We start from the raw sequence: 11,149 nt of genomic DNA on the forward strand, positions 1-11,149 counted from the left end.
GTCTTTCAAGATGAGGCTGGATCAAGCCATGGGCAGCCTGATTTAGCTGTGCATGTCCCTGTCCATTGCAGGGGATTTGGACCTTTAAAGGTCCCTTCCAACTCTAAGGATTCTATGATTCTATTACTCTGGAGATCACTTCTTGTTCATTTCCGTGGGGGGGGATACATGTTTCCCTACACATATTTAAGCTGAAGATTCTTGAAATCTCCATAGTATTGGGAGACACATTTTCATTGCTTTCCAGTCATGCCCACTTCTCATCTTATACATGAAACCAAGCTCACTAAAATGAGATGGTCCTCTCCCCTGGCACCAGTTCTAATTTCTAACATAGTTCAGAGGAATTTTAGTTCCATGAGAGTTGGTTCTTTGTCTCTCTTAAGGCATGTAGTGTTTCTGCTCTCCCTGTCCCTTCCCCACACTTTGTTCTGGTTAAAACAAAGACCTACCTGTTTCATAGTAATCATAGATGTGCACAGGAGCTGGCTTGGGATGGGTGACTATAAACTCCTGCTCAACTGAGAAAGTGATTTCTTTTCTCCTCTTTTGCAAGATCTGGGAGTGGAAGGACAAGGATCACATAAGACTTTTTGTTCATATAACACAATCTGGAGTTGATCAATTATATATTCCAATCCTGCCAGTACCCTGCATACAAATGTGGGAAATCCATTATCTGCCTGCCAAGTTGAGATCAGAAACATTTTTGAAGAGTCCCAAGTGAAACTGAAGAGCTGCAGGTTTCCAGTCCTGCTTGTATTACCTTATTTTGTAAGATAAACAAATGCTATTGGCCCGAGGCAAGAGAGAGAAAAAAAGTCTCAAAACACAGAGCTTAATTCTCCAGGATCTCCAAAAGGTCACAACAATAAAGTCTGGTATTCTAATTCCTTCCATTTCAAGCATGAACATTATGAGCCACCAGCTAACTGTGTATCAGTATCATTGGGATATTTGCTTTTGCCCTAGGCAAACATATTTTTAATATGTACATTCTGGTCCAGGAATTAGATTAAAAATTAGTGTTGGGAATGAATTGAAGCAAGAGAAGGAATGAGTTTTTTCTAGAGATCTTAGTAATGTTCCATGTCCTGTTAGAAGGACTGGAATTTAATAGGACCTGACCAAGGGAACATACACATAAAAGAACCTCCTTCTTGGTGTTTATTCATTATTTACTGAAAGGAGAAAAGATTTTGATTAGTTTACTCATACTTTTTTAATTAATTTAATTCTAGTTGCTAATAGGGCAGATATCAGTTTGAAGCTTTTTGGGAGTTTGGGATGTTACAGTTTGGGGAGTAAGCAGCTCAGTGAGTAGAGGGCAAAGCTGATGGGGAGGGGAATATATTAGGGTACTTCAAAGAATGTAACCTCTCTGTAGGTGCATCTATTACATGCTGATTTTATTATTTGTTTAAATCAAATAGCCAGTGTTCAGTACTTACATTTTCCAGGTAAAGGAGAACATGGTTTTTCTTGTATTCTACTTGCATCACTGTATGGTCATCAATGAGCTTTAAAACAAGGAAATGGAGATAAATTCATGGAGTTACAGAATTATAGAATAGTTGGGTTTGGAAGGGACCTTTTAGATAATCTAGTTCCAAGCCCCCTGCTATAGGCAGGGACACCTCCCACTAGACCAGGTTGCTCAAAGCCTCATCCAGCCTGGCCTTGAACTCCTCCAGAATCCACAACCTCTCTGGTCAACCCGTTCCTGTGTCTCACCACCCTCAAAGAATTTCTTCCTAATATCTAGTCTAAATCTACCCTCTTCCAGTTTAAAGCCATTTCCCTTGTCCTGTTGCTTCATGCTCTTATAAAAAGTCCCTTTCCAGCTTTCCTCTAGGCTCCCGTCAGGTACTGGAAGGCCGCTATAAGGACCCCCTGGAGCCTTCTTTTCTCCAGGCTGAAGAGCCCCAGCTCTCTCAGCCTGTCCCTGCAGGGGAGGTGCTCCAGCCCTCCAATCATCTTCATGGCCCTCCTCTGGACCCATTTTAACAATTTGATGTCCTTCTTGAGCTGGGGAGTCCAGAACTGGTTGCAGTACTACAGGTGGGGTCTCAGGAGAGCAGAGTAGAGGGGCAGAATCACCGCCCTTGACCTGCTGGTCACACTTATCTTGTTGCAACCCAGAATACAGTTGGCCTTCTGGGCTGCAAGCACACATTGCCAGCTCATGTAGAGTCTTTCATCAACTGATACTCCCAAATCCTTCTCCTCAGGGTGCTCTCAAGCCGTTCTCTGCCCTGTATTTGTGCTTGGGATTGCCCCGACCCAAGTGCAGGACCTTGCTGAACGTCATGAGGTTGGCATGGGCCCACCTCTCAAGCCTGTCCAGGTCCCTCTCATGGCATCCCTTCCCTCTAGCATGTCAGCTGCACCTCTCAGCTTGGTGTCTTCTGCAAACTTGCTGATATAAACCATAAACCATTAAAAACTAAATGTTACCTCAGAACTACCACCTTGTGATTTTGGGTTCTAGCCAAGTATCAAGAGCTGGCACCTGATTTTTTTAGAGTCTCAATTTTGCTGAATAGATGGAGGATGCTGAGCAAAAACTACCACTTGACTTAGTGGGGGTTTATGTGCTGGGATGCACAGCAGCTTATTAGAGGGATACTGCCTGCCTCCACTGTCATATAGGTGTCAAAATTAGTCTGCTAGATTTCTGACCTTTTCCCTGCTTAGACAGTGCTGGTTCTGAGTTGTAGTTCCCAGCTGGTAAGGCTTTAGCTGGAAACCTTCCTAATTTTTATTATGGGAAAGTCTGTGTTATATGTGCTCTCAGCTCCCTTCACCCAGTACTGAAGATGGTGCAGCCATACAAACACCTCACAGGGTTTTGTAGAATCATAGAAATCATCTAGGGTGAAAAAGATCTTTAAGATCACCTAGATCAACCATCACGTAACTACTACAAGTCTATCACTGAACTATGCATGTCACTAGGTGCTACATGTACATGTCTCTTAAACATCTCCAGGGATGGCAACTCCACCACCTCCCTAGGCAGCCTGTTCCAATGCCTAACCACCCTTTCCATGAAGAAATTCTTTCTGACATTCAATCTTAACCTCCTCTGCTGGAACGTGAGGCTGTTGCCTCATGTCTTAATCACTTGTCACCTGAGAAGAGACCAGCAGCCTCCTTGCCACAGCCTCCTCTCAGGTAGTTGTAGAGAGCAGGATCTCCCCCAGCTTCCTTTTCTCCTGACTAAACAACTCCAGTTCTCTCAGCCATTCCTCATTACTCTTGTCTTCTAGTCCCTTCACTAGATTCATTCCTTGCACAAGCTTGAGCAACTCAATATTCATCTCATAGTGAGGAGCCTGAACTGAGTACAGTACTTGAGGTAAGTTCTCACCAGTGCTGAATACAGAGGGACAAACATTTCCCTAGTCTTGTTGGCTACACTGTTTCTGATAAGGCCAGGATGCTATTGGCCTTCTTACCCACCTGGGACACTGCTGGCTCATGTTCAGCTGGCTGTTGACGAGTACCCTCAGGCCTTTTTCTGCGGGGATGCTTCCCAGCCATCCTTCACGAAGCCTATGCCATTGCAAGGGGTTGTTATGACAAAGGTGGCAGCTGGAATATAGCTATGTTGAATGTCATGTGACATCAGTGTAGCCAATACAGATTTCCCTGCAGAGCCTTCCTGCTCTCAGACAGATCAACACTCCCACCTAACCTGGTATCATCTGCAAACTTTGCACCCACTTTTTGGGTGAATACTTTTTTACTGAGACTGTTTTCATCCAGATCCTATTGTCACAACCTGGTATCTCCTATGTCCCTGGGGTGACTCATTTAATCTTGTTTCTGTTGTTTACCTTATCCAGAGAAGACTTCACAGGAACAAAGCCGGAGAGCATCTTCACATCAATAACGACCATGTTGGAGCTAGAGCGCTTCCCTGTGTAACTGAAACACCAGAGGTCCCTGTCAGTCTGATTTGTGCTAGGGGAAGGAAATCTCACTCTCTGCTCTTGGCCTCATACAACACAGAAAGAATGGAGTGAATCACACGCACTTGCTGACTGGCTCAAATGGGAGACACTGTGGGAAGGCCCCTGGTATGAGGTGGCTAAGTATGTGCTAGCACCTTATGTACTAATAGTGTAAGTATCACATGGTCTTTTGGGAAATATGTCATATTGGTTGATACCATCAACACTCTTCAGAATAGATCAGCTCATGGTTTATGGCTTTAAGCAAAAGTGAGTATACACAGCAATCTTCTTGGCATGTCAACTGGGCAGCTGGTTTGTTGATGGCACATTACCTGCTTATGAGTAAAATATCGAATTTTCCTGGTTGATCCTGTGGGCAGGAAGCATTTGATGTCTGTACTGAGAGAGAAAATCCAAAGGCCCCCTCTGGAAGAGGAATGTTGTATCTCAGTGCTGTCTGGAAGAGAAAAAAAGAACCTTTTCAAGCATGTGAAGGATTTTTCTCAGAATTCTAAAATGGAACATCAGACTGAGTGAAGTTTCCTGGGGATGTGGAAGATTCTTGATTATGTTGAAGATGGATACATCAGTCTTCTGCATTTTGTCAATAAAGGTGCTTGTACCTGGCCACCACTCATTAGAAGACACTTACTAATCAGAAAAACTCTTTTTTTTGCCATGTTGTAATTCTATAGGAGTCAGAATTTGGAATGGAGAAAAGGCTGTTTAAAGCATTTAGGAAAATCAAATAGTTAGGAAAAAGAAAGAGAAGTCAGATGAAAAGTCATCAGAAACACAGCTGTGTTGCATGTAGAATTTAGGACACAGTGAAGAGGAGGGCAGACACTTACTTGTATAAGTACACATCCAGTGCCATTCACTGTTAAACTATATTTCCCAGGGACTTCAGGAAGGGGAATCTGTTGCTGCAGGAGCCTGTTCTCATTGTTAACAGTAAATACCTTCTCTAAATTGTTCTTGGAAGTGATCTTGATGACATTTTGTGTAACAGAATTATAGGTGGCCTCACCATAAGCAGCAAGGGCTTGAAGAGCAATGACCGTGTCCTGAAAGAAAATAATAAAAGACAGTTAGCTACACATTGTGACTGATGTGGAGGAAATTGAAATTATGATTCTAATACAAAGCAAAGCCACTTTGACCTTATATATGATTCCAAGTTTCCCACATAGATGGAGGCATTTTCTTCTGATGTGCATATTTTAGTGTGAAAGAAATCTCTACTAATTATAAAGGTTTCAGAGTACAAAATATGAGCACTAGAGCACACCTCAATAAGATATTTCAAGTGGAAAAGCACGTATTTCCTAGGGAACCACAGAGAACCTCCTGGTCATATAGCAGTCAAGACCTGGTAACTAAGAGGTTTTTTTAGGTTTATTGCTAACATGAATATCTGTATTTCATACTAGTCCAATTACTCCTTTATTTAAAAGTATTTAACTTTTGTATAGTTAACAAGAGAAAATGAAAAAAAAAAAGGATTTGGGATTCACTAAGAGAAAGATTAGACTCTGTATACATGATAGCAGATATAAGAGAGAAATAAAAGTAGATAGTCATAGCCTCACTGACACACTAGTGCCCTAGTAGTGCGCCAGTTCCTAGGACTGACTGGGAAATGGGAGTTTCTGCACCTGCGTGGAAGAGAAACCTCCGTAGGGATTCTGTTGCCTGATGATCCACTGCACAATTGCTGAGGCCTTTGTGAGATCCTCTTGACTTCGATTTGGTCTGTGGAGCAATGCCAACAGCACGTAACTGGTGATCTCAACCTCAGCTGATGGAGCATGGTTAGAGAAGAAGGGGGATTTTTCAGGTGGGGATCTCTGCTTCTGCTCCCAGTGCTTTGAACCACCTGAATAAACAAAGATGGTAAAGAGCAATGAGAATGGAATATTGATATCACTGTTCTATGCTGCCCTGGAGATGTACTGTGACCTGGCCTTTCTCACAACTACTTAATGTGGAATAACTGATATGCTGTAAGTTTTCTCTGTAATTACTTGGAGATGTCTGGTTGTTGATTCATGTGCTTATACTCTCAATATTATCAAGGTTAGAGTGCATGCCATCAGTAAAATGTATTCCATCTTCCCACCGCCCCAAATTCTGAAATGGCTGAAACTCACCAGCTTTCTTTGCTGATTTCTGTAGTTCTCTAAGGAATGTTTCACATATTTCTGCCTTGCCAGCTAAGCAGAAGGCATAGGCCACAAGTGCCTGAGTGTAAATGTCAGTGATATTTTTCTCAGATGCAGTCTCCAGGCAATAAAAGGCATTTCGGATTACTGTGTACTTCAAAAACAAACAGAGAAATAAAAACAACAACAAAAAAAAAACGTGTCTGAATTCTGAACAGAATTGTCCTCACTAGATTAAAAGTTTCTTTAAACCTCTTGTTCATTCTGTCATCATCATGGCTATAAGAATAAGGCTTAAGTTTGTATAGTAACTTTGGGAGAGAGAATACAGGACTCTTTAAGGGAGGATTTCAGATTGAAATTTCATACAATTAGAGGAGATTTTCAGTGTGTTCTTGAAGATGTAGGTGGATAAACAGAAGACTACTCAGCTTCTTTCACACCTAATTCCTTCTGCTTCCCTCTATGGTAACAACTCACACTGCACTTTTGTAGTCACGAGTCTGTTGACTTGAACAATTCCAATATTTTTGGGATAGTCTCTATCCTCAGTGACTCTAATTTTAATTTAGTTCTGTGGAATTGTACTACACAGGTTGTGTTGAAAGTAATGCCTCCTATTTATTTCCATTGAAACTACAACAACTACAAAGAGCGCAATAGCACTATTTGATAGAGCAAATTCTCAACTACAAAACACTAATTTTCAACATAGTCACCACTGTTAGCTATGACTTTTGCCAGTGACGAACAAGAGTCTGGACACCATACTCATAAAAATCTGTACCAGCTGAGATGACCCACTGCTGCTGTTACCACTGCTGAAACACACAACCCACCGCCTCACTGAGCTCACATCCACTCTTTGGTCTCCATGAATATTCAGCAAGCATTGATGGATGTCAGTGGGTGCAAATTTTTCTGTGTGGAGGAATTCAGAGACACGCCTTTGCTTCATTTGCACTTCAGTGTCAGACCTTATTTTGTCAGACTGCCTTTCTGCTTCCATATGTTGCACAACAAAATGTGATGGAATATTTGGCAGGAAGGTTCAACTTCTACCACCATACCACCAATATCCACCTGTGGCTTCATGGGCCAGTATAATAAAATAGGATCCATTACTTTTGGAGCAGTTGTCATAGGTTTACATCAAGTGAAAGAAGTTTACTGTTGGACTCCATGTCCTCATTAATGTGCTGCTTAATCAGGAAGTTTCTCAAAAAGTACATGACAAACTAGAGGAAGAGAAACTGATATACTGAAGTCTGACATCTCAGCTGTACTCTCCTTTGTATTAGTAGTCATTTTTAAAAAAGGACAAATCAGCTTTTCACTCTGGTGGATCTTCATTTCCCCAGTATGGCTTTTAGTTCCATTTAGACTTTACAAATTTACCTATAATACCTTACTTCTTGACTAAGCCATATTTGAAGCTAAGCCATGAGCGTGTGCACTACTACCTGGAAAGATTTTTTTTTAACTGGAAGCTAAACAGAGTCATTGAGAGTAAAGTCGTGTTAACTGAGAGCTTTCTCTCTCCATCTCTTTGTCTTTCTCTTCTACCTACACTATTTGCAGAATCCAAGGTAACAACTGGGGACCAATTCCACATGAATAACAATAGTGAAAGGCCTCCTTACCGACATGGGGTGCCCAGCTTCTAGCAAGGCAATGGTGATGTAGGCAGAAAGTGACAGCTCATTATCTACTCCTCCCTGAAAAAGATATGGAGAGAGGAATAATCAGTGAATAGCATGAATGAGAAGCTTTCAAATATGAGTTGCCATATCCCAACTGAAGAGTGTGGCTGTTTCTGGAGGCAGCCCAAAATGAAGGAGAACACATACATAGTAGAGATAGCTTATAAGCTAAGAAAAGCCCATGGCTATTTAAACTTCCATATTAAAAACAAAAACACAAAACAAAACAAAACCACCACAAAATCTTCATCAACAACAGCCAACCAACCACCATCAGCAGCAATACAAAATCCTCAAAAAACGTAAATTCCCTCAAGGCTATTGTCCTGTAATTCTCTTGCAGGTGTGCAAAATATGTAAAAGAGAGTGTCCTCTGGAAATAGTTACTGTAAGGTGTGGAGAGGTATCCCTTGGCAGAGGAGAGGCATTTGGAAGAAAGTATAAGTTTGGGTAGTAATGAGAGAGCATCTTAATGATAAGAGCATAAATTTAACAAAAGTAATCCTCTACCACCTTCAAGGCATTGTTGACAAGTATCCCAACACTTTGAAAGCAGCCATCTGTCTTCTGTTTTCTTGCCAGCCACATCAGGGTTTGAGCCTGGACATTGTCATCAATATATATGAAGCGACTAGCTTCTGCAAATGATTTGTACACAAAGGCAGTGAGCCTGCAAGGGAACCATGAAGCTGTGAGCTGATCTAGGAACAGAAAATGTCAGCCTTTTCACTCACACTAGTCACAAGCCTGAATAATTACAGCCAACAAGTTGTTGACTTGCTTTCTCCTTGTGTACATCTCCAGGGAAGGGTACCAAAAAGAATTGTGTCTAGTTAGAATCCAGGGAGGAAGACTAGCACACCCTGGGGCTGATTCTGGCTGCAGAGCACTGCAGTGCATTGGGATCTATAGGAGAAATGAGGAGCAGGAATCAAAAAGGCAGTTCAGTCTTTAGTCTACCTACTATCAGCATACACTCCCTGATAGGAGGTGGAAAGCCATTTCACTTAGTACTTAGAGAGTTTCACTCCTAGCCAGCTCTGTACACCTGATTTAGCTAGCAAAGATGTCTTTTACCTACACCATGTGATTTCAATGCAAATTCATTTCTAAGCCATTTCTTCTCCCAATCACTCACCAGGTGTTCCCTTCTTTATCTCTAATGCCAAATGTGCTGTAGGACCCATCGGGATGTTTGTATAATAGCTGCTTCTGGTAGCCTGAAAGAACGCAAAAGAGAAAATGTTACCTAATTAAAAAAGAAAAACACCAACAAAACAACACTAATGCTATTTTCTATCAGATTGATATGGAATCACATTGGGAAAGCATAGAAAGGTGAAATATATCTGCCACGCAGGGGGGAAGCTCAGAAGGAGCTTAAGTGTAGACATACAACATCCTGTCTTGTAGGAACATTGAGTCACAGAATAGCTAGCTCTGTGTCAGCACTGTGCTCCACCTAAGCTGACAGGATTAGGGTAGATGCTGTGCCTGTGTGGAAGAGGAGGAAGGGACTTAAAAACAGAACCTCAAAGGAAACATGATGACTGAGTTTCAGCAGAACAGGAGAAGGAAAGAAAAAAGAGCAAGGCAGTCCCTTGGGTCACTGAGCTGTGCTACAGCATCGGTGCCATACTGCTTGAATAGCCATGCTACTGTTTCTGCCCACTAGGCCTCAATAGTAATTTCAGCACACATTGTAAAGGATGCACAAAACTCTCACCGCTCACTAAGTATCCGATGGCCTTGGATTTGACATCTTCACTCAGCTGCCTTGTCTTGTCCAGATAATCCAGTACATAGATATTGGGTGCAAACAGGACCATATTCTGTTCCCCACCGCCAAATGGCATCTGAAGAAGCTGATGCACGTTCTGCATGGCAGTGCCCATGATGTCACCTGGTGAAGAGAAGATGCCAGGGGAATTAGCACACCTCATGGCCACTGAAACAAACAGTAATTTTCATTCAGTAGGGAGAGTCATGGAAAACCTGGCTGGGTTAGAAAGCCTCTGTGGTACTGAAGCCTGAGGTCCTCAGTGCTTTCTGAGTGATTTGTTCTGTTCTGCTTGACAAGTCAACAAATAAATTCCTGCCCTGTCTTTTCTTACTTAGATTAAATTCCCTATTCCAGAAATACTACCTATTTTAGTGCCACTTCAAGCAGATACTTGATGTCTATTAAAATAATGAAACCAAGGCCAGTACAAGACCAAAAAGTTTCCGTTAGCATCTCTGGTTTGTACATGGGTGAGTGGAAGAAAGTCTTACGGGTATGAGTCTGGTAGCACACTCAGAACTGTGCTACTTCTGAGCAAAACATTCAAATACAATAAGCTTAAACAGAAATGTGAAGAAAGATGTCACTGATATTTAGATGCAGCAAAGAACATTGCTGGACAAGATAAGAATCAATCTCCTTGCTCAAGATCTCCCACAGAAAGAAAGAAAAGTCACATCTTGAAGCCCAACAAAGCTTTCATTTAATAGTTTAAAGTTTTCTTCTCTTAATGTTTCATTAATTTTATATTTACCAACAACAGAAAAGGAAGCTTTGGCTGATCCTTCTACCACATTTGTAGGTAGAGCTATAGCAACATCTTGAGTAATGACATTATCTGTAAAAAAAAAATTAAGTATATTGTGAACATTTGTATAGAACATTGGTTACCGCAAGAACATCAGGAGAGAAGGGAGCGCAACTAAAACTAACCAGTGAAAAAGAGCTCAAATTATGCAGTAACTGCCATTGCTCAACAGAAATCATTTGAACAAGGTAAGACTGTTGGTCACAGTCTGCAATGTCTGTGAACTCTTCGGATTTCTTCAGTGGGGTACTGGGGAGAGCTATTTGGTGAATGTCAGGGCTGCCTTTACCCTCTTTTAGACACTTTCTAGGAAACTCTGGAAACTGCATTAAGCATCAAGATGGGATAAAGGGGAATGTTAGTATTCCCTCTTCCATTCCATGATAAGAAGGAAGCTGAAAGCTGCAGTTATCCTTGGAATAGACAACAACAAACACAACTGTGTGCAGTCCAGAATAGATTTTGCAAAAAAAGATAATCTCCTTTTGATATCTTCATAGGACTTCCTTCATTATCTGAGCACTTTTGACTGAAGCATAGATACTGCTTAAGTGACATGCACCAGATAACACAGACTTTGTAGCTGTGAGAACACTAAGCACTGTAATTTAGTAGCTACAGTATGTAAGTAACTGCCATTTGAACATTTCCTGCAAAAATGGAGGGACAGCATCAATGAGCAGGAAAGAGTGGAAAATTCAGTCTCCCCTCCCCTCCCCTCCCCTCCC

At 41.6% G+C, this 11,149-nt stretch overlaps 1 protein-coding gene and 1 long non-coding RNA gene across 6 annotated transcripts in view; one reads left to right on the forward strand and one right to left on the reverse strand.

Annotated features, from left to right (window-relative positions):
* Nucleotides 1–4,291, forward strand: part of LOC110397878 — a 28,318-nt gene extending 24,027 nt beyond the window's left edge. Inside the window, exon 7 of the long non-coding RNA XR_002438059.1 lies at nucleotides 3,852–4,291. This is a non-coding gene — a long non-coding RNA (uncharacterized LOC110397878). The remainder of the gene's footprint in view (nucleotides 1–3,851) is intronic.
* The window catches only part of LOC110397858 (ovostatin), a 35,476-nt gene that overhangs the window by 5,600 nt on the left and 18,727 nt on the right, over nucleotides 1–11,149 (reverse strand). For all 5 annotated transcript variants that reach the window (XR_002438024.1, XR_002438022.1, XM_021394803.1 and 2 more), the window contains exons 23-34: nucleotides 10,368–10,451; nucleotides 9,557–9,733; nucleotides 8,969–9,050; nucleotides 8,344–8,500; nucleotides 7,771–7,845; nucleotides 6,116–6,281; nucleotides 5,621–5,841; nucleotides 4,814–5,029; nucleotides 4,295–4,419; nucleotides 3,843–3,933; nucleotides 1,452–1,520; nucleotides 453–558 (exon numbers count right to left, since the gene is read on the reverse strand). Coding sequence is in view for 3 of the 5 variants with exons in the window: in XM_021394803.1 (XP_021250478.1) it covers nucleotides 453–558; nucleotides 1,452–1,520; nucleotides 3,843–3,933; nucleotides 4,295–4,419; nucleotides 4,814–5,029; nucleotides 5,621–5,841; nucleotides 6,116–6,281; nucleotides 7,771–7,845; nucleotides 8,344–8,500; nucleotides 8,969–9,050; nucleotides 9,557–9,733; nucleotides 10,368–10,451 (1,569 nt within the window). In the remaining 2 variants the exon portion in view is untranslated. The remainder of the gene's footprint in view (nucleotides 1–452; nucleotides 559–1,451; nucleotides 1,521–3,842; nucleotides 3,934–4,294; nucleotides 4,420–4,813; nucleotides 5,030–5,620; nucleotides 5,842–6,115; nucleotides 6,282–7,770; nucleotides 7,846–8,343; nucleotides 8,501–8,968; nucleotides 9,051–9,556; nucleotides 9,734–10,367; nucleotides 10,452–11,149) is intronic.

Source organism: Numida meleagris, chromosome 1 (genome assembly GCF_002078875.1).
Source record: "Numida meleagris isolate 19003 breed g44 Domestic line chromosome 1, NumMel1.0, whole genome shotgun sequence".
Classification (NCBI taxonomy): Eukaryota; Metazoa; Chordata; class Aves; order Galliformes; family Numididae; genus Numida; species Numida meleagris.